Source organism: Balaenoptera physalus (genome assembly GCF_965194825.1).
Source record: "Balaenoptera physalus genome assembly, chromosome: 11".
In the NCBI taxonomy this organism is placed as follows: Eukaryota; Metazoa; Chordata; class Mammalia; order Artiodactyla; family Balaenopteridae; genus Balaenoptera; species Balaenoptera physalus.
The window spans coordinates 7,146,532-7,170,752 of NC_138896.1; the positions used below are offsets into that span (position 1 = coordinate 7,146,532).

Consider the following 24,221-nt stretch of genomic DNA (forward strand, 5'->3'; position numbering starts at 1 on the left):
AATGAAATAATCAAAAAATTGCATGAGTTTATAGATAAAGGAAAGCTTATTTTACTAGTAGATTCTTGAAAAATAATTATTAGTATTGTAATTATCCTCAATATACTGAGAAAAAATGATAACTGAATTTACAGAGATATATAGTCCCCTAGAAACCTATCTTGAATTTTGAAATAATACTTTGCACGGTATATAAATATGTGTACACTGCTAAGGGAATATTATACTGAAGACGTTCAAGTTAGAACTCTGTTCTTGCAGAGCATCTACTAACAAAGACCATCCCCATCCCTCCCTATCCATGGGATTATTGTTTGCAGTTCATAAAGGGCCACAGAAATGAGAGGAATTGACTATAAGAATAAAAAGGTCCTTTTTTCCTCTATTTTTCTATTAAGAAACTAACCCTACATGTACATCCAAAAAAAATCTAAATTAAATAATTTGTTTCAATGCCAATGCAAATGTGGTATTTACTTCAGAGATAAGATAATACCCAAATCTTATTTCAACATTGGACTAAGTTACTGCACTGAGTCTGTGAACGTTAGAATGGGCCTTCTCAACAAGAAAGGACTCTTGAAAGAACATGTTAGTAAATCTCTATCCACCACACTACACACTATACACACACACACACACACACACACACACACACACAATATATTAATGAAAGTGTTAGACTCATATGTTGAAGCTCAGTAAGATCAGTTCAATGGCAAGGAAAACAACTATAAAACAACTAGAGCAACAAAACATTCTGTAGACTTGATTTTAAAATACTGAACAACTCCTGCTCTGCAGTAATGTAGCAGGAGACTTTTTGGATTAGGAAATACACTGTGGCCATGGGCATCCTTTAGGGGCAAGAAAATATTGTTTTTCTTAATTATACCAATCCTTTCATTGGGACCACCAATCCCTAAAGGAAACACACACAAAAAGAAAAGTCTCAATTGATTGCTGACCTCTGCATTGTTCATTCAATTCACTGTTGTACAACACATTAAATATAAAGTGAAGTGAAACTTGGCTTATCAGTTTATACTTTCATCCAATGAAAATTGACAGAACACTTACTAGTTCAAAGAACAGTATTGAGGACTGGGGCAGGTACGACTAATTAGAGCAGACAGTGATCCCTGCCCTCGAAGAGCTTACATTTTAGTGAGAAAAGCATAAATAATAAAAGTGACAGGGGAATTCCCTGGCTGTCCAGTGGTTAGGACTCTGTGCTTCCACTGCAAGGAGTGTGAGCGAGTTCGATCCCTAGTGGGGGAAGGAAGATCCTTCATGCCGCGTGGTGCAGCCAAAAAAAAAAAAAAGTGACAGACCTATAAAATCAGTAGGTATTTTTATTAATTCAGTTAAGCAAATGATGGTTCAGTGAAAAACTTACCAGATCACTTGTTCAACTACATTTGCTTTATCAACTTGACCTAATAATCTAATGAAATACAGTCTAAGAGGCAGAAATCTACTTATATGTATACATTTATCCTTCTCAGTATATTTTGTATTGATACAGGTCTATCATAGAACTTACTTTACTGTATCCAGCCCCACTTTTTCAGGGGGAGGGATGGGCTTCTTATTTATACTATAAATGATAACACCTGGCCCTAATCCCTTCCCCCACCTCTCCTTCACACCATCTTCCCAACAGAAAATGTTTATTGGGCCCCTGCATAGGGCCAAGAATCGTTCTAAGCTCTGTTAATAGGAAGATACATTTGAAAAATTCTCCACACAGGTAATTCATGCTCCAATGGGGAAGGCAAAGCATGTAGTTAGAATAGAAAGCTATTCGGTGAAAGTGGAGGTGAGTACCTGATGACCAGAGCTATGAGTAATTATGCTTGCAAGTGTGGAGGTGAGGAAGGCAAGAAGTCATTGACACTGACAGTCACATATCATTTTGAAGGAAGAGTCTATAGTTTCCTGAGGTGTGCAGGTGCAATAATTTAAGCCATTAAAACATATTTAGAATGTTCACTAGTTCCTGTGACGTTGATATCTTTTGTCAGAGATGTTAATATATGTTGATCTGCCTTCAATAAGAGCTATAGAGGATGAAAAATATAGACAGTATATGCATATGCTAATTTCTGCCAATAGAGGGAACATCTAGTGTAACTCAATGTAAATGTCTTATGTAAAACTGAAGATATCCTTATAGTTAGACAATAATTAAAGATGAGGATTGAAAAATCACCAGGATGGGATGTGTTTATGTTTCCCAGTTATAGGTATCAAATTTGACCTCTCTAATAAACACTGCTTTTTGTTTGAGAGAGGTGACTGTTAAAACACCTGCTCACCCTTCCTTACAAACGCAGAGGAAGATCAGAGGGCCTAGATATCCTCTGCATTTATTGCTCTATAATGAGGACAAACGATTCTTAAAGATGCAGGATTTTTTTATAACCCATCAACCCTCTGACAGTTCATTGTCCGCTTGTGATCCTAAGTCCTAGTCCAAACTTTCAGTCGAAAAAAGGAAAGCAAGGGAGTAAAGACAAAAAGGAATAATCTATGTTAATATAAATGTTTCAGACATTAAAAAAAAAAAAAAAAGGAATAATCTAAAGAACTGGCAAGGGGGCTTTGCTACTTTGGTCCTTTTAGAAAGAGCTGAGGTGGAGGAGAGGAGCCCAAATCTGAGCCAGCCAGTTTGGGGCTGTTTGTTGATATCTTAGAATACAAAGTATTTGTGCTGTAAAACAACTAATTTAAGTGACTTGATTTTTTTTATTGTTATGTAATTTTTCCATTTTTTTTTCCTTGAAATTTCTTCTAGAAAAAAATGTGAAATTTTATGCTAAGTGAAGGGGAAAGGGGATTTATTTAGGCTTGGTTATATCATCTTCTAGCCATTCCCCTTATTCCCTCCAAAGGAAAGAGTACTGCTGTAGGAGAGTGTGAAAAATGATATTCTATCTCTCTTCATACTCCACAGGAGCCAAGTAGCTCTTTCTAAGCTAATGAAGATGAACAGGAGTCTATGTTCTCTGAAAACATATTTGGGACAATCATGACGTCCAGCTGTTGTTTCCAATACTGGTTATTGACTTCTGGTAAAGTACATATTATAAGGCCGTAGATTGAAAAGGAAGTTGAACTTAGTCTTCTCACCATGACTTGTGCACCACTGTGGACCTTTAAGAAAGCAAGAAGGAAGAAGCACTTCTAAGTTGAGGCACTCAGGTACAGCAATGAGTAAAATATTTAATCAGGGGAAAATATCTTTTTATTTTAATGGATTCTTTTCAATCCTCTTGATTTAATATCTAAGGAGTCTTCCAGTGTACTGTCCATTTCACTCAGATGCTCCTGAATAGCCGTGACCACTTCACCAGGGATAAACTTTAAGCCACTGATGTCACCAAACACCTGAAAAGTGGCGACAAAATGGCACATGTTAACTTACCACACTTCAAAGAAATATTTAGGCAGAATGAACAAAACCTGTGCTTTTTCCCAATTTTTCCCCTGAAAAAAAATTACAGCTTCGAAATGCCCTGAAATGCCATTATAGTTAACCTAAATCCACATTTTAACAGGAGTTTTCAATTTAGGTTTTATGGTTTGGTTCCATTTCTTTCTTCTTCTTTTTTTTGTTTTTTAACATCTTTATTGGAGTATAATTGCTTTACAATGGTGTGTTAGTTTCTGCTGTATAACAAAGTGAATCAGCTATACGTGTACATGTATCTCCCATTTCTTTCTGACTTTAACAATAATTTAATAATACACCAAAAAATATAAATAAGCATTTGTATAATATTTAGTAATACAGAACACAGGGTCATAATTAGCCATTTAAACACATGTGAAAAGTGAATTATCCTAACCTTACAGAAACCAAAATAGGTCAAAACAAAATACAAGACTGGGATTTTCTTTTTTGCATTTAGTAACTTTTGTGTGATGAAATGGATAGAAAACAAAAGTATCAGGGGAAAACACAGGACAGCATTCCTTTTAGAAGGAACTCATTGTCCCAAGAGAAGCTTTCTGTATATACAAGACTAATCATCTTTGAGCACAGCTAGCAACCATACCAACATCCTGTTTCACTCGTCACACAAAGTTTGGGTTTGTTTGGGCTGTTTAAAAGAATCATCAATTTCACTGACTTCATCTGGCTCTCCTACCTCTTGAAGGTAGGTAACATTTCCAAGAATTCTGCGGAAGGACTGTTTTCCCCAGAACTTATGGTCTCCAACTGAAGGCCACCCCAATGAGAAAGGCAGGGACCCACATCTACGTCTACACTGGCAAACTGAATGCATTTCTCTGGATAAGAAAGAGGACATCTACTGTAATTCCTACTTATGTGGGTTAATAAAAAACTTTTTGTGATTAAGCAGAAATAGATATTTGACATATACAACTAAATAATGTTGAGAAAAATAGCTATCTTTGGACACCTTGATTTCTCCTTTTATTGAATCTTTCTTGTCAGGTTTTCTTACAGTCCACTCCACCCACTGTTATCTAAAATCGTGTCGTACTTTTCCATTATTGCTTCCCTGTCATTCTTCTTCTTCTTTTATTTTTATTTTTATTAGAGCTTTTTTTTTTTTTTGGCTGTGCTGTGAAACTTGCAGGATCTTAGTTCCCCGACCAGGGATGGAACCCAGGCCCTGGCAGTAAGAGAGCCGAATCCTAACCACTGGACCGCCAGGGAATTCTCTCCTGGTCATTGTTCTTAAACATCTCTCTTTTTTTTTAAATTTCATGATATACCTTTCTTTGCTTTTCTTAGTATGTGATCTTTTTAAAACCTAAGTTTATTGAGAAACATTCTATACCACAACAGCAGTTATTCAGTCTTCTTTCTTATCAAGACTATTTAAAAGTGTAACTCAGAGTTGCAGTTCTAGAGCTTTGTCCATGCCTCTTGTGATACCCTACCATTTAGATCCTCACGTGCTGGAGCATGTCAACTGTTCTTGAAATTTCTGAAATGCACCTTCCTCATATCAAGTGGGGTGGCATTCAGCCTTCACCAGAACTAAGAATTCCAGAATGACAAAGTCACTTTCTCCTAAGTGTCCTGCCATTCACAATCTTTCTTTGTTATTGAGAATTTGGATCCGAATAACAACTTCAATCACCACTTTATCCTCTAGGAAATGGATTATTGGGATGTTTCCTTACTCAGTAGTATGTCTTTATTAACAGGAATTCCTTAAAATGTCTGTATGGTGTGAGCAAGAAGGGACATGAGAGCAGGAGTGGTTTGATTTGCTCAGGATTCTAGGAACTTCCCCAGTTAGCATCTGGACTAATTACCTGGAAGCATTTCTTTACCCTGATGCACAGGGCCATGGACTAACAGCATGTAGCCTTCTGGGATGTTCTGGTTTTTTAAAATCGCTCCTAAATTTTAAACTATTCCCCTTGTCCCCGTCACAGCTGCCACCATAATGTATCAAAAATGTACTTGTATAAAATGATCTGTACATCTATGTGAATATACATCAAATTAACAAATATACTTCAGCTTGAAAGGTTTGGGAAAGAGGGAATAAAAATATAACTAACCTTAATCATAATCGCTAATGAAACTTACTTGTCACTTCTTAGTTAATTGTTGTGCAAGACGGTTCACTTTCCAATTACTCTATCTGTTTAGAGTCACATATTTCAAGTGATTTGTGCTAGAAGAATAAGCTCACAATATTATAATCATACTTATTTTATGAGTTTCATTGATTACTGGGAATAAGCATTGCTAGAAAGTAAATATTGCAAACAACTGAAATCTCACAGCAAGCTTGTATTTAAATGTGCCGTGCTTTGAAAATAAAACACAACCTAGTCTTGCAGCATTTTTCAAAGGCAGAAAATGACAGTGAGCTATGATATCCATGTGGCCTCATATTTCAAACCTAACACTGTCTCTTTAAGTTACAGAGAGCATAGTTTGTGTAGCTATAGCCAAAAAGATTATCAAAATGTTGGGCAAACTTCCCATTCACTGCAGTGGTGGCTTTCTGTTTGTCCTCCTTTTCTGGAGGGGAATTTGGAGATATATATTTATGTGTATAAGAAATATGCTCATAAATATCTATCCTTTTAAATCCTCAGATTCTTTGGCCTAGTAATTCCACTGTCAGAATCTAGCTTTAAGAAATAATAAGGAACATCAATGAAAATGGCCAAGAAAGAAACTCCAAAGTTTACCCATTCATAAAAGAAATTTTAAAAATGGTAAAAAAAATAAAGACCTCTCACAATCAACTTTTTTTGGGGAAAACTAGATCTGGCATGCTATGTGGATGAGGCAAAAGCCACTGTGAACTTGGTTAGCCACTCATGTCCCCACCAGCACAGTGTTACAGATGTATGGATGTGAACGAATAGAGTGCAAGCTTGGGACATCTCTGTGGCATCGCTAGGCACTGTGACCGGGAAAGGGTTTCTGCAGAGACAGACAAGGGTCTTTCAGGCCGTGTGGATGTATGGAGCTGGTGGTGAAGAGAAACACCCATGGCCATGGAGTCAACACATGTGAGCTCTTTCTGCCTTGTGCTTGAAGCAGGACTGGCCTTCTTTGGTATAAAGAAGTCCCTGGATTTCTTAGAAATTGTGTTAAAACAGGCCTTAAGAAAGAGATAGCTAGTTGACTGCTAATAAGGGTAGCTATACCCTCAAGTGTCTATTTAGAAAACTGGAGTTGACTTTGTCTGCAATCTGTCGGGTAGAATGGGTCATACACAGCTCCCCAAAACACACATTGAGAAGGTTTTTTTTTTTTCTTCTTACAGAATGTTTTCTCCCTCTAAGTTCATAATTACCTATTTTTTCGTTTATTTTTAAAGTATATCTTTATTACTAATACTTCCCAAGCTAACAGATTATTTTTATTTTTTTTTACATCTTTATTGGAGTATAATTGCTTTACAATGGTGTGTTAGTTTCTGCTTTATAACAAAGTGAATCAGTTATACATATACATATGTCCCCAAATCTCTTCCCTCTTGCGTCTCCCTCCCTCCCACCCTCACTATCCCACCCCCATTGATAAGGTTTTAGTGAGAGGCCATTATAAAGATGGTAAGGAGGCTGAGGAGGAGGAATAGTAAAACAGATACAACATTCGGACAGATTTTGTTTTAATTTGCCAACTTAACACAGGACTCGTGTATGCATAGCACTAATTCACTGACAGCAATATTTGGAGGCCTAGTTAAACTCATTATGGCTCCATAACGAAATAAATTTTTTCTTCAACAGAATTCAGATCTCTGTACCTGAACTACAGGAATCCAAACTAGGGGTAAAAAGTCTTAAAATTAGATTACAATTGTAGATTTCAAAAAATATATATATATAACTAGAAATAATATGACAGAGTAAATAATAGGTTGAATCAGCATTATTTTAGAGACAGGAAGTTTTGCATTTTGAAAAAGTAGAGCACGGATGTTAATTTCCTGAAACAGTTAAATAAGGGCTGACATTTGGATGAATTCTCTGGGATTTAGTGATGATGGCGTGTTGGCAGTGGTGGCCATGTTGATCACCACTGCTGTGAAAATAATAAGCCAAAGTACGCAGTCCTTTCATTTTTGTAAAAGTATACTTTACTTGGTTGTAAAATAAAGAATATTCAATGTTCTTAAGATTAAATATCTGAATATTGCTTCTGAAGGAGCAGCTGTCACCTTAAATCTAAAGTCTAGTTTGTTTACTGGCTGCATTTTATATCCTTTTGAAAATGACACAAAATGGCAATAAAATCATCGTAAGTATTCTACAGGGGAATATAAACACCCTTTGGTTACAATGCATGTATCTTTATACATAATTCCAGTTTATTTTCCCTGGAATTATGTTAAATATGTAAAAAGCCGTTTCTCATAAAGGTAAAAATGCTAGATGTTTCTGAGTTGTAATTTAGCATTAGTGTCAAGATTGTTTCAGAAAATAAGCTAGTGGTACTCTTTCATGCCTTTTAAGTGTCACTCGGCATACTATATGATGTGATTTTGCACATAAAATCAACTTATATGCTTTTATGTCAATGTTTTATTAAATGTAAATGTGATTAAAATAATTTATAGGATACAAATATGTAAAAATAATTGACACTAAGCAACTGGTTTTTACATTGTTTAATCATATTATTATTAAATAATTATTTCAGGTCATTATAGAAGAACTTGTTCCATAAACTGAAAAGGAAAAAACTACTTCTGTATCTATGGAGTCTTAGAAGAAATCAATTCATTTGTAGATAGTTCTTAATACTGACACAATTACAAAATGCACCAAAATATTTTCATGATATTTCTGTATATAAATAGAAGGAAAAACCATTATGTTTAGGGTTTTGTGGCTTATTTTGCTTTGTTCATGAGTGAATTATCTTTGACTTTTTAAGAAATCAGTGTTAGGCAGCCTTGTCAAATGGAATCAAGATAAAAATCACTGATGAGTAGTATCATGGCATATTCTGAAATGCTCAAGCACTGACTGTTGGATGCATGGATTTAAAATATATTTCAAATAAAAGGTACAAACTTCCAGTTATAAGATAAATAAATACTAGAGATAAAATGTAGAGCATGGTGACTATAGTAAACACTGCTGTGTGACATATAAGAAAGTTGTTAAGAGAGTCGATCCTAAGAGCTCTCATCACAAAGAGAATTTTGTTATTTTCATTTTATTGTATCTATATGAGATGATGCACATTGAACCTATTACGTTAATCATTTCACAATACATGCAAATCAAACCACAATGTTTTTATACCTTAAGTTTATGCAGTGATGTATGTCAATCATTCCTTAAAAAAACCGGGAAAAAATAGATGTATTTATAATGCAAAAAACTCAAAAATTTTCCAAGTTTATAGTAACTTAAGATTAAGGAATAAAAAGAAGCATAAAAATATTTTTCACGTTTAGAGGGTCACCTTTCAAGTTATGGTTTCCAAATTCCAATTCAATAAGAAAAAAACATACAGAAGTAAAAGTGAACATATATTTACTCAACATAAAACATTCATTATTTATTGACTGCAATAAAGATTTAATTTTTCACCTCTATGATTTTTATATTAGATATTTAACCATATGTTTCAGTTAGTATGTCAAGGCTTATTTTTTAAACTGCTTCTTTATACTTAATATACCTTTTAAAACATTTCCTATGACTTAGAATCCCAAGAACTTTTTCTTCTCCAATATATCCTATGAATATGTATTATTTCTGATAGACATATAAATGCAATAATAGAACAGATCTTTTCTACAACTTTCATAAATTCAGTTATTTGGAGAGTCAAAGGAAATCTAAGATGCTGAAAATTATTTTATGAGTAAATATTTTCAAAAATATGTATGTGATTATTCTTTTTCTTATATATGCAAATAAAAAATATGGTCTATAAAAACAGGAACTACCAATGAATAATTGTCTCAAATTACAAGTACAAATGAAGTATGGAGAAATTTAATATTTACAAGATTGAACAAGAGAAGTTATTTTAGAAAAGACCTGCAGTAACTCTAAAATGTTTTTTAAAATCACATCTTAATACGTAATAAGTACAAAGTAGTTCTTCTTGATTTTCTAAAGAAACCAAACATAGTTTTACTAAAATTAATTTAGTCACTAACAGTTATTTTTTGACCCATGAAAATAGGTCAAATAATAAAATAGCTTTTTAGAAGTAAATAGCACATTTTCTGAAAATGTGTCTGAACTCTGTTGTATTTATTTTAAAATTATAGTGTGCTAATTTTTTAAAAAACTATGCTATTTTCTTCTTACAGGTTACCAGTTATATATATAAATAATAAAGTAAGCCTGCCGTGAGAACCATCTAGCTTAGTTTTGTGAAAAGCAAACCATGTCATAGCAAGTCACACTGACCTAATTATTATAGACAAATAAAATCACTTATTTTGACACATACGTATGGGAATAATAATTTTGTCAAGTAATTTTAAAATAGAGATAAATCCCTGTATATACTTAATATATATTTAAATATATATTAATATATTTAATATACATTAGTACATGTGTCTATTTTAAGACTTTTCATGGTAGTATGATAGGAGAATGTCTTATAAGTGCCATTATATTCTAATATTAGCCTGAAAATTGAATTCTTCTTTGCTTTTGCGTTCTGTTTTTTTATAATATGTTGTTTAAAATGGGGTCTACGTTTTAGATAGATGACTGTAGAGGGACAACAGAATGATGTCCCTCTACAGTTTACTGCAACAGTCAATCATTCTTAGGGAAAAGAGGTGGCAAAATAATATCAGGAACTTATTTTTTAAAAATCAATAGAAGTGGCAGCTGTTAAGTTTGAATTTGAAAACCAAAAATAAAAGACAATCCTGTCCTTGACATTTTTAGCAATATTTTATGCAAAGCCATAAGTACTGCTATTACTACTTCATATTAATGTATATTTTCAATAGTGTCATGAAAGCAATCGTGCCCCAAATGTGCCCCAAAGATTTACTGCACCTTCTCATGCAGGTGTTGTGCACAAAATATAAAGTTTTCTAAACTTGGGAAGTGAAAATGGGACTTTCTTCTATTTGCAAAAATGAGTTAATTTTAATATTTTCTTTAGGCCAGCGTAAAACTACGCACCATGAGAAACACAGGGATGGCTTTGCCCCTTCCCATGAACAATGACTTTCAACAAATGGAAAAACTGGATGGAGGATTTCCCAACAATTTACATGTTTAATGAATAATTTCTGTAGACCCAGAGTTTTCAGTATTTTCCTATTGATTTCCCTTCCACATTTTTGTGTATTTCTCTCTCTCTCACACACACACACACAGCAAATTAGTCATTGTAGCAGATGGATATGGGAATTTCCAATAACAATAAATAGTCTTTTCTGGAAGATGTTACAATAGAAGAGTTAAAACTGAAAACTCTCAGTTATTTGTATTCTGTTTTGCCACGCAAGTCATTGATTCAAGGACAGAATACGATTCTTCCCTCCATTTACTCAAAGCTTCATGCAGGCTTGCAAGATAAAACTTCCTCTGCTGCCTTCTCGCGGAGGGTCAAACAAGTGAGGGTCAGCCCCTCTGCACCTGCTCTTCCCACCGGTGGTCACTCAACTCCATGAGTGGGAGAAGAATCCGGAGTTGAATCAAACCCATCTCATCATAAATTGTGGTTCCGTGTTTTGTTTTCACCTTTCTTCTCCTGCTGCTTTTTCTATCAGCAGAGCACTTAATAAAACCACTAATTGGTTAATCTGTTATTTAGGCAAGTATTAATATTCTCATTTTGCAGACAAGGAATCAGGCCTCCTGCTGTGTATCCCCTGGCCCTGGGTAAGGAGCCCTTCAGATGGGAGATTCAAAGTAGGTGAGCCCGTCCTCCTGAGGCTGAGAGATTCGCCGGAAGCCGCTCGGCGGGGCCTCACGGAGCCTCTGTTAGATCGCTGAGCTCCTGACTCCCACTACTCTGCTCAGACCACCAGGTGACACCGCCTCTAATGACAAAGAAACCCTTTTCCCATTCCGCCCCCAACGAATGCTCCAAGGGCTTTCTTAATTGCGATGGATACCCTGGGATCCGGAAGCTTATTTGTGACTTGATGAGTCTGCACCAGTCTTGCCTGGGTTTCTAGGTTTTGTGGCACTAAAAACTTTAGAATAACTTTGTACTTACAAAAAAAAAAAAAAAAAAAAAAAAAACCTCAAGCTACGGAACGGAGACAAAGCATTACAGGTACGCACTACTGTATATAAAATAGATAACCAACAAGGACCTACTGTACAGCACAGGGGAACTCTACTCGATATTTTGTAATAACCTATATGGGAAAAGAATCTGAAAAAGAATAGATATGTGTATGTATATATATATAACTGAATCACTGCTGTACATGAAATTAACATGATATACTGTAAATCAACTATACTTCAATATAAAGTTAATTCATGAATTAATTTAAAAAGTATTCCTCTGCGGAGAGTCCATGGCCTTGCCCAGCCTCAGAGGGGTTGACAAAAAGATAATTCAAGAGAGGCCCTCACCTCCTGACAGACCAATGACCATCTCGGACAAGTGTGGAGGGGATTTTATTTTTTAAGTTAAATATGTACAACACTGTAAGATCTGTGTCATCTTGGTCACGGGCCCAGATTAAAAAAAAGTGGTGAACATAAATCCACAGGAAAGATAGTTTGTAATATAACTTCTATTTCAACCTGATGGAATCTGACCTTTTCAGTGCAGAAATCATACTGTTCCAAAAACCATGGCTTTTCACAAAAAAATGAAAAACTTGAAGATAACGTGCTTCGAAACTCAAACTGCTAAGGTTTTCTTGAGAAAAAAAAAAAAGAAAGAAAAGGTTAACACGTGACCTATCTTTCATATCAGAATTAGGAGAGACTTAGAAATCACTGTCGTCACAAGCTGTAGCTGTGTTAGATGCAGAAGGAGCTCAGAACACTAGGTACTCTGTTTTACAACCACCATAAAACCTCTGAGAATAGAGTTCAGGTTATAAAGGTGAAGCAAAATTTCACCCATTTTTGTTTCATGTTTATTGCCAGATCTAATTTGTAAATATTAAATTAGGTCTAGAGGCAGCTACCTGTTTCTTCCCCTATCAGAATAGCCCATCGGAATACAGCATGGATCTTACAGGTATCTCTAGACGGATCTGAGTCATTTCCTTAGCACAGGTGCCCTCAATTCGCATAATATAGGTGTTAGTGGAAAAGGTCTCATGGCGCATAATTACCCATCAAGTAGCATAATTTGGCATCCAGAAATTCAATGCAACTTAATAGATTTCCTTGAGCAACAGCTTTGTGCCTAGTACAGAGATAAGGACTTCAAAGGTAGGAGTTAACTCTAATCCAAGTAGATAACTACTTAGAAACTACAATTTTCAAAGTTGAATAGATGTTTCTTCAGTCCGGAAAGTATAATCTACCTAGGTGCTGTTGTTGGAAATTTCTTTACCATGCATACATCTTTGGGAAAGATAATACATGAATTTCACTTCTCACTAAAGCTGCAAAAGATCAGTCTCAAATCCATTCCAATTTCAGGTTTTATAGCTCAGAAAGCCAGTGATAGATGAGACTGTGCCCGTTAGGGGTCAGGAGAGATATAAAAGAAAGTAGGAAGATTGTTGAATAGGCTGAAAGAAAACCTGCCTAGTCTTCAATATGCTCTGGGACTGGTATGATTTGACGGTTCCTGTCCTCTGGGGCACACAGTTTAATACTGGAAACAAGTTTAGAAAGGCTAATGAATAAAATCTAGTACTCCTAAAAAAGTGTCAGCGAAGGTGCAAAGAGGCTAGGTCCCTTCAAAATGGATTTCATAGAGGACAAAGCAGGTAACATAAAGCACAAAGAAATAAGTGGGTAGGCTTTAGACTCGGACTGCAGAGGGGGTGGGACCCTGTGCCTTTGCTGCGATCTGAAAAAAGGGGGAACGCTGGTTTAGTATTTGTTAGTATCTCTGTTGGGAACAGGCTTAGAGGGGTCCAGACACACTTCCACCGTCATATAATCCAACAGTGTGGAAAGCACAGGCAACCAAAACCAGATGGGTCAATAACACCTCCTGCCCCACCTCTCAATCCTTCTAGAACCTACCTTATTTTATTTTTAGCATAATGTTACTACATTTGAAAAAAAAGTTGAATGAATTTAATTGTGCATGATCCACAATACTTTGAACTGTTTATTGTGCCCTTTTTAAAAAGAACTAAAATACGTTGTCAATGTTATCTCATTCATCTGTCCCAAATACCTGTGAGGCAAGTAGTATAAGTATTTATAACCCAGTTGTACAGATAAGGATATAGGCAGAGGAGTGGGAAATGACTAAACCAAGGTCCTAGCGCACGTGCAGGAGTGAGTGAATTAAAGCCCTGATGATTGCTTTGCTTATGAGAACAGGTCACCTTGAACCTCAGCTTCCCAGTCGGACCCAAGGACTACAAGCTGCAAGATGTTTTGCAGCAGAAGGGCAGATATCCCTGGCATCCTGGCTTCTCCAGTTTGTTCAGCTCATGGTGTGCATACGTATTTAAGCACACGCTTGTGTAAATTAAAAAAAAATTAAGTCGTGGCAGTTTTGTCCCACAAAGAGGTTTCTAAAGCAAATGTTGCCGAAGTCTGAAAAAGATCATACACAGAAATGCCAATACCAGCCCGTGACCCAAGCCCGCAAAGAATTACGTGGGATATAGTCCTCATCCGCCTACCTGCTGCTTTGCTACAATATACACAATCCCCTCTTATATCAGGGAAAAGGGAGGTGAAATGATGGGGACCCTTGTCTAGCACATTTCTGCTTCTCTGAGTAGAGAGCCCACGAGAATCACTCAAGTACCGAACTCTGTCATGGGCTGGTTTTGTAGAAAGGTGAAACACCCTATCTGCAAGGCGGAGCTCTAAACAATTAAAAATTTCTTCAAGGTTATATTCAAAGGGACTTTTATGAAGACACTCTTTCATCAACTTCATAACAGAAACAGCAATAGCAAAATTCCACAGAGAAAGTGTGATGCGAACAGAAAGATTCTTACTCTGCAAATTCTTAACAACGTAGTATTGTGCCACTGCAAAGTGAGTTTCATGCCACCAAGACTAGGGAATTGAATGTGATACGTATCTAAATTCTCCTTCTCCTCCATCCTTCATTCCCACCAAATAAAGGGAAATAACACTCTTTCTGACTTCATTATTCAACAGCACTTCTGAGGCTAATGGGAGCCTCAGGTTTCAACATGCCCTGAAGTTTGGATTCTGAGACTTTGAGGCAATGTAAGAGATTTTTTTTTAACAAACTCAGCTCACCTAAAGACTTTGACATTTTAGAAGGAAACATGACTTAAGGATCTTTGCCAAATACTACTCTAAAAAGTTTTTAAAGATTTAGGGAATGGAGGCTTTCCTTTATTTTTTAAGATTTACCTCATGGAAAAAATATGAAATTACACCATCTCATTCATTTTGTGTGAGATCATTTAAGCAAAGAGCTGTGTACTTTCCTGTGGCATCGAAGTATCTATGGACTCAGATATTTCTTCTTCATCAATCTGCTGATGTTTCCAAATATTGACTGAGTCAAAGTTATTGCAGGCAGAATCCTGAATTATTTCACGTGATTTTTTTCCTGCCTTTCTTCCAATAGCTCAGAAACATTTTCTTTTCTTACGCGGTACTTTCGTTTCTTTAGGAAAACACTAAAATACATCTTCACATCCTCTATGGTGCTAGAAGCATCAGTTATGATATGTTTGCAAAGTAGTTTTGAAGCCTTTGAAATCAAGTATAAACACACTCACATTCACGCACTACGACATACACAGCATTTGCATTAAAATATTTTCATATATACTCACCTCAACAATGGCACCACTAGGGAGCCTAAGAAAATGGCGGTACAGCTCTTGGAACCCACTGGGATAAACAGTGTACACAGCTATATGAGAAGTAACATCTGCTGGACCAAGTGCAGACACAGAAGTTTCATTTTGCTGTTGGAGGTCACAGCTGGAGATGCCGGACTGGACGCCATGGCTTTTCCAGATATAATCATACACTGCCACCTAGTGAGACACCGAGGCCCCCCACCCCACCCCCCAGCCCCAGAAAAGACGAGAAAAAAATTAATTAACTTCTGGCAAGAGCATAACCAATTTTAAATGATTCTGCAATAAATCTGAAAGTCTCTGCCATCTGCAGTGCCTGTACTCCATTCCATGCATATTTTTATGACATATATCTAAATAGTGAAGGAAGACAAATCCCCGGTGTGTGCTCCGTAAAGTTAATTCTACACAGATGAAGCTGTAATTGGCTCCCATATTAACCCAGAGTAGGAAGATCAAGCAGGCTGCGGCAATGACAGTGTTGATTAAAAAAAAAAAATGCTTACGAATGGTTTTATGAATGAGTGTTTGTGCTTTCCCATCCAAAATAAATCTTTGCTCTTTTTTGCTTCTTCGTAGTGTGCTAAGTGCTAAGTCTCTGGCAACACCAAAACAGGGGGCAAGATAAATTAAAGATACATTTTACCGAAGTGCACAGGGCAGGATTTTTGCGTACTTTATGTGTTTACCTACTATTTTTTCTTTGTGACAATTCCACTGTTTAATACAACACACCTTGTGGGGACTTCAGTAACATTAATTGAAATATGAATGAGTTCAAAAAACACTGTTCTATTGCTTGTCTAAAATATTGGCAATGAAAGATTAGATTATACCGCTGTAAAGATTTTTTTGAGACTAGAAGAAAACTTCTAGTCTCTAGATATCTTTGTTATCTTTTCCTGCAACTGCTGAGCTACAGAAATGCTTTCTAAAATGTTCAGTTTCCATATTCACATACTCCAGTCATTTAAGAGGTAAGTAAAGGAAAGTATTCAGTTGATTTCTTTCTTCACTGGCTCTTTCTGAGTCAGAAGGCATTTATCTATTGTGGCAGAAAGTCCATGTCAAACACATTCTCCAAAGTTAACTCCTTCTAAGATAATTTACAAGTACGTTGAATCCTCAATAATACGGAAAGTTTAAGTAATGTGATAGAAAGTTCTGGCCAATTATTATTTAATTCAAGTCTATAATTGACAATAAACTCTCAAGATTCTAGCTAGTGATTTTTTTTTTCTTTGAAAATAAAAAGGTAAGATTAAAATCTGGATGAACAGGTAAAGAAGCAATAAATGTCTTGAAATAGCTTGAATGAGAGAAAAGATTAAAGTTGGATACAATTAAAAACAGGCATTTATCGAGAATCCGTTCTACGTTAGGTTTTGAGAAAATATAAACTTCGGGAACTAACAATCTACCAGGAATTCACAATAAGAGATTGGGAGCTTCCCTGGTGGCGCAGTGGTTGAGAGTCTGCCTGCCAATGCAGGGGACACGGGTTCGAGCCCTGGTCTGGGAGGATCCCACATGCCGCGGAGCAAATGGGCCCGTGAGCCACAACTACTGAGCCCACGCGTCTGGAGCCTGTGCTCCGCAACAAGAGAGGCCACGAGAGGCCCGCGCACCGCGATGAGGAGGGTCCCCCACTTGCCGCAACTAGAGAAAGCCCTCGCACAGAAATGAAGACCCAACACAGCCAAAAATAAATAAATAAATTAAAAAAAAAAAAAAGAGATCGGCATACATTTAACTTAAAGCAAGTTTGATTGTGATGAGTGCACAGAAGCAACCTTACCGAGGAGGCGAGGCTTGATTTGGGTCTCAAAACCTTAGTGGGATTTCAATAGGTATGAAAAGGGCCATGGGTGTGTCCAGCACTGAGATGCAAAAGTGCATGGCAGGCTCAAGGGCCAATCCACGGTCCAATGGATTTGACTGAAGGAGAGGTGTGAACACCAGGATGTGAGCCTAGAAACATCATTTGTACCGTGAAGATGCAGGATACTCTACTAAGGTATTTGTAATGTAATCCATAAAGGGGAGACGTTATTGGAGGTTTCTGGGCAGAAGACAGGCTTGATTTTACTTGTATTTTAGAGTAATAGGGCTAAAGGCAGAATGCCAGGTAGACCAGAGGATGACAGATTGGAGACCATCTCACCAAAAGTAGATGATGAGACCCTGCATTTGGGCAGTGACAGTTGGACTGGAGACAGAGTCAATGATTTCTTTTTCTGAGAGAGAATCATCAGAGTTTGGTTGCTAGCTAGATGTGAGCTTTGAGTGACAGAGACACCCCAAAGGTGACAACAGGTGCAAGACACCACTGCAGTGAGACCATAGCAAGCAGGCAGGACAGGTTTGAAGACAGCATTGACTCCATCTAAAGAAAGAACGTATTAAGCTATGTCAAAACTGTGGGAGCAACGATGCGGACATGAATCCATTTATGTAATTAATTTTTAATCTGCATGGTCACCTGGTGAGGGTGTTGAGCAACACCACAACATCCTCAGGTAAAATCAGGAGGTGGATGATGGCAGGCTGCTCCTTCGGGCCCCTCACGAAGTCTGTGCTTGGAGCCCGGATCAGAGCTGAAGGCTCCTGGCTGCACACGCAGCTCCAGCCCAGGTATTACACGTGTCTCTGATGTCTCCCAGCCTTTGGATGTAAAAGGATAAACTTCAGGCAAAGCAGAGCAAAAGAAATGAGATGAGAATAAGCATGCCATGTCCTGGAGAACCATGGGGTTTCCGCTCATTCTACGAAGGGTTTGGTGGGGTGAAAGTTAGCTGGGAGCCTTGGTGGATGGGAGCCTCTCTGTCTTGGAAATTCAGTATAAAACAAACCCATGTTGCACCCCTGGACAGCACCTGCCTGCTAAAGGGCTATGAAGATGTCTACATTTGTCTGAAAAGGAGTAACTCTTGCTTTGGAAGATGATTCCTTTTAGAAGGTAAGTGACCTTGAAAATGTGGGCAGTAGACTGTGCAGAGTAGATTTTTAGAAATAATTCTTGTTTTCTTTGATATGCATGTCCTTCTTCCTCTCCTTTTCAACCATCTCTAATCCGAGGAAAGAGAGGAGTGAATTGCCTTCTACCCAGAGACATCCTTGACTGACCAGGGTCTAGGAAGAAAAGGGGTGGGTAGACTAGAAAGTAAATCAGCATTATTGAGTGGCAGGTCTGAAGGCAGGCAGTTCACACACACACACGCGTGCTTTTTGTTTGTTTGTTTATGTTGCAACTCTGTCACGTTGGTATTACTATTCCCATTTTATAGACAAGGAAACTGAGGCTCAGAAATGTTAAGTAACTTGCCCAAAGACACAGTTATATGATTATATTATTTACTAATAAATAATCCTACTCCTCCACCTCCGATTTCCCCACAAGTTTTTCTTACTCTCCTCCCTGGTGATTTAGGAACAAAAAATCAGAGTAGCTCCCTTGCCCCTTCCTTCTCATTTTTTTATATCCAGGCCATCCCTAGGAAGCACCCACATCCTCTGCCGGTCCATAGTCAAGTTTTAACAAGAGCAGGCCTCTTCTGAGAATGACTTTGCCTTCCAGCTCCTTCCTTATGGGGTGATGAGTTACCAAGCCCACTTGGCTGCTAATCTAGTGACACATCGTCCAAACAGCTTTACTAGTCATGAGGCTGACATTTTTATTTCCTTTAGTCTGGCTCCTATGTTTACTTAATTTTTCTCAAATCACTCAGGTGGGGCAAAGAGGCATACATCTCATAGTAGCCCCTTGAGACCCCAAAAGTAATCAGGCAGCTCTGATATTTGAACCCAAATTGGTCTGACTCTAAAGCCAATGTACTTTTTTTTTTTTTTAAGATTTTTTGACATGGACCATTTTTAAAGCCTTTATTGAATTTGTTACAATATTGTTTCTGTTTTATGTTTCGGTTTTTTGGCCCCAAGGCATGTGGGATCTTAGCTCCCCGATCAGGGATCAAACCCACACCCCCTGCATTGGAAGGCGAAGTCTTAACCACTGGACCGCCAAGCAAGTCCCAAAAGCCAATGTACTTTTGATTATACCACATGGTAATGTGTTTGATCACATAGTACACTACTATCTTTGTGTGTTAGTGTGTGGCTGCAGAATGGGACTGTATCTAAACATGACTCTAGAGGCTGAATTTTCCCTCTGTGAAGTGCTCATGTGAAAGAATCTACGGGAAGATTTTTCTGTCCTTGGTCTGTGCAGGAACCTTGCAAACATCCTTCTTGACTCAAACGGGGTACAGTGTCATTTGTCATAGAAAACCAGAATAGAGGCCGCATCTAAATTACTGCAGCCATTTAGTTCTATTAATATCCCATGGAATGTTCTCAATCTTCTTTGAATTGGAGATTAACTAGAAAAAAAACTGATGTTTTTCTCCCCCTTTTTTTTGGACCATAAATTTCTAATACTAAGGCAATTGTGGTCATTTCCAGAATTTCTAGCTAGCAGTCCTTAAGATAATCAAACACCTGTTCACAAGGCATGTGGACCAAGTTAAACCCTATTATTTGTGCTTTATGAGTACACACCTTTTGGAAAAGGAAAAGGGAGAGTGACCGATAAAACCTCACTAGAAATGGTTAAGAATCTGCACCAGATGTTCACCCTTAAGAGAATATTTTCAGTTACCTGCTGATCTAGGGAATGTTCTCCCATTGGCCACGAACACATCCCGCCCTCCGGGTAATTGCTTTATATTCTGACTTACAACCAAAGACAGCCTGAAGCATTTGGGGATGCTTAGCTTTGAAACCTTCTTAAAATCCTCCCTAGGGTTAAGAAAGTAGGGCAAGGTAAAAAAAAAAAAAAAAGAAAGAAAGAAAAAAAGAAGCAGAACATGGATGTTTTAAAACAGGAACTAAACCTGAAGAGAGGTAGCTCAGAGGATGGACGCAGAGGTGAGATGTGATGAAGAAATCACTATTTGATTTTTCTTAAGTCCTTTGGCTCATTTCTAAATAATCTAAGTGGGTGGACATGATTCTCTGCAACTCTGTTCTCCTGACTTTTAACTCTATTTCTTTAAAACTAGTTGTTGAGTAACGAGCTCTTCAGCAAACTGGCCGGATATTTGATCACCAAGCTAAATGTTCACCTGTAAGATTTCCCGTTTAATTTTATTTCAGGCAATCTGCATAGAGGAAGGGAAAGTTTTGTTAAGGCGAATACTAGACAACCTAGACATTCTTGCCTAAAGTAGGTGAGAGATAAAAAGAAGGAAGCAGGATGTGATTTTTCTAGAAAGTGCATTTTCTAAAGATGCCTTTGTCTTCCATTTCCTAATGAGTAACGGTTAAACTATTTGGCAGCCTAACTAATATCCATGGAAAATTGGAGTTCACTAAGTATTTCTGCAAAATGATAGGCCAGTAGACGCTTACTGTGCCCTACAGAATCTGAAGTTAGCTCCACAAGTGAAGTCTCCTGTCATCTGAAATCTCTTTCATTAAACCAATCAAATCTGTCCCTTCATTTCCATGAGAGCCCAGGGTAAGTTAACAAATCTTTTGAGACAAGTGAGTCGAGAGACTACATATGGGGCGAATCTGAGCAGCTTAGCTGACCTGGGTCTGGAGGCACAATAGCATAGAAGAACCCACCAAATGCCAGACCCGCAAACAGGAATTCTTAAATGAGATTCATCGTTCAGCAGAAAAACAAGTTAAGGGCGCTAATTCAGTGGTAGTCAAACAGGCCGGAACAGGTTCAAATCTGCATGTTTTACAACAGAGCTTAATTAAAACAGGATTGTGAGGCTCTTAACTGCATTATAATAGTTCAACATAAAATTAGGTCTAATGTGAATGTCCTTATAGTGGATTTGTTTATGTTATTATAATTACACAGTGGTACATAGATTTACTGTATACATACATTTTTTAACAGCTCTTGGGTGGATTTCTTTTCTTTCCTCACTCGAATTTGCACTTTATTTCCAAGTGTGGAAAGTCTGCAAGGGGGAACCAGGGTCAGGAAATTAGGTCATACTGGGTGACCCAGTTGGTCTCCTGTGTATTTGAAGCTCAGAACTCCAAATAAGTTGTGCCTTGATGATCGTGATTTTATTCACCAGCTCTTTAGGAGAGAACACGTGGTTAAAAAAACTGGGTCTCGGTAAAATGGGCATCTTACCCATAAATGCTGTGTTTTGTCTTAGAAAACAATGCCTTCCTTTAGAATGAATTAATGCAAAGGTATGACTAAGATTGTGTCTGTAGTTCTACAATATCACATATTCCAGTGTAAATTTTAAAAAAGTCAAAATTTCAAAGATTTGTGTCTAGTAAAAAATGGTAACTCCTCTCCCCAGGAAGGAAAAGACACAGCAGGAGTTGGTTTCCCAAATAGTAAAAATGGACCCTTTTCCTTGACCTATCCATAGTTTCTACTTTTTGGACAAAGACATAGCTGGCTCACATAAGAATCTAACCTATGACCTTGACTTAGATATGAAAACCTTGGCTAACATCAGAAGTTTTGGAAGCATGTACATATTTGACAGTGTTTTCAATTTTCCTCTAGATAATTTTAATTTTCATGGCAGCCTATGTATATCAGCAATTCTGCACAATTCTTCATTTTGTGTGTTGCCTTGAAATAAAAGGGCAAAAAATTAATAGAAGATTACCAACAGATAAATTAGTTAAGTAAAACGATTATGCCTTGATGTTTTTTTCTTTAACGTAGCCATTAGGAGTATCGGACAAGCACTTAAGTAAATTTGAACCAGTTTGAAGAAAGGGAATAAACTACTACGTTGCCAAAAAGCCATACTTCCAAACAAAATTACCTGTGCTTAATTCAGATAGAAATAATGCCATTTAGGGAAAGCTAACATATAGCCATATGTGTTTGTATACACATTATAGAGTGTTTTGTTATCTTGAATATCTCTAATTTTGGTAACCTCAACAGCTCGTATCTGTTACCAGAAATGTGTGTTTTTCATATCACCACTGCACAATTCTTAAGAAACATAATAGGAAACCGCAAAGAACTTGACTTCTGGTTATGACACTTTTCAAAGCTCCTGGCAATAGAAATAAATGCAAGAAAAAGATGTAGGTTGTTTTATGTAAGTAGGAAGTCACAGGTCTTTAGCTGTATCCCCGAGGTTTTCGCTTGTGGACATGTATGCACACGTTAATACTATTAGCAATGCAGCTGCATATGAACAAGCTATGGATATGTTTCAGAGTAAGTGGAAGCATAGCGCACCCTGCCTCTGCCACTTCCTGTCTCGTCACCCTGCCTGGGAAGCACGGGCTACTCACATGAAGAGTGGACCACGAGGGTGAAACACTCCACCACACATCTGAGATGACAGAAAGGAAAAAGGTTAGGAAGACAACAAGACTTCTCTGCTCTAGCCACCCACTGCTCCTTGAGATAAGGCCTACAGGTGGTGAATTCATTGTTTAAATGTGAAATAGTCATAATGACGTGGCCAGCAGTATTTTCCACTTATATACTCCACTCTATACACACACACAAAAAATTTTAATTTTAAAGTCAGATTGTGTAACACATATAAATCAAGACCAGAGAATTTCACAATATACTCAGATTTTTAAAAGAGCCTCTTTTCTTCTCCTGAATTCCAGAAAGAAAGAAAAGAAAAAAAAAAAAAAAAAGACACCATGAATTTGGAGGTTATCTATCTATTTGCTCTAATATTTTAGTCCCTGGTCTGACAGAACTGAAGAAAAATAATTGGACTGACTTAGTTCAGACAACAAGTTTTAGTCCAATTATCAGAAGGAAAGAAATCTGACTACATTTTTTTTTCCTTTACAGGTAGTGGGCTTGCAATGTGGTGCATAGCTCTGGCTAAAGTTTACTCAAATCCATTAAAGCCAGTAAGCCACTAAATCACTAGTAAAATGAACTTCTAATGTCTACCAATATAAAGATCACTTGAACTTTTAAAAAAAATTTATTCAACCACACCTCTCCTTCTGCTTTGATGTGAAAGGCAGTGAAGCAGAAGACGTTTCCTTTCTGTCAGAGAATTTTTCATCTAAAAGTCACCGCCACGCTGGTGACTAATACTTGGTTCTTAGCTCATCCTTTGCTTTAATTTTCTCTAATGATAGAGAAATAACAAAGTGTAAGACAAACAGCAAATTGGGGAGGGGGGATGGTTGTCTTTATGTGTATGTATGTGTGTTTGTGTTTGACCTTACTTTCAGGATAAATTACCCCAAAACTTTGTTGCCCAAATATTTTTGTGTTACCTAAAATGAACAACACTATATGAATTGTAATGTCTTTACACGCTAGACAAATTTATTCCAAAAACTAAGTTAAGTTGTGTAAATTGGCTGAAAATCTAGGAGGGAGAATTGGTAATAGCAAAAGTGAACTTACAAACATTGAGCATGGCCCTACGCGAGCGTTCGCAATAGAACTTGCGTGAATCTTCCCAGCCACCTACTGGGCTCACTCCCTTCCTTTAAGGTGCTACTCAAGTGTCACCTTAACTATGGGGTCTTTCTTGGCCCTCTAATGTGGAATAGTATCTCCACCCTTAGCCATACCGTATGCCTTATTTTCATGGTAACACTATAAGTGTTACTTCCAACCCTACACACTGTATATTTCCTTGTTTGTGTCTGTCTTTCTGCACACAAATGTAAGCTTCATAAGGACAGGGAATAGGGTCTGACTCATAAGAGGCACTAAATGGATATTTGTTGAAAGAATAAATAAATGAATTATGTGATTTAAATGGATTCAATATTAAAGAATAGATGTATATGTATAACTGAATC

The 24,221-nt window shown here is 37.2% G+C and overlaps 1 protein-coding gene across 1 annotated transcript in view; it reads right to left on the reverse strand.

The window, feature by feature from the left end:
• Positions 1-1,337: 1,337 nt before the first annotated feature.
• Positions 1,338-24,221, reverse strand: part of LOC309638155 (uncharacterized protein) — a 343,672-nt gene continuing 320,788 nt past the window's right edge. The window contains exons 21-22 of the mRNA XM_082413765.1: positions 15,390-15,596; positions 1,338-3,393 (exon numbers count right to left, since the gene is read on the reverse strand). Of these exons, the coding sequence (XP_082269891.1) occupies positions 3,256-3,393; positions 15,390-15,596 (345 nt within the window). The 3' untranslated portion in view covers positions 1,338-3,255. The remainder of the gene's footprint in view (positions 3,394-15,389; positions 15,597-24,221) is intronic.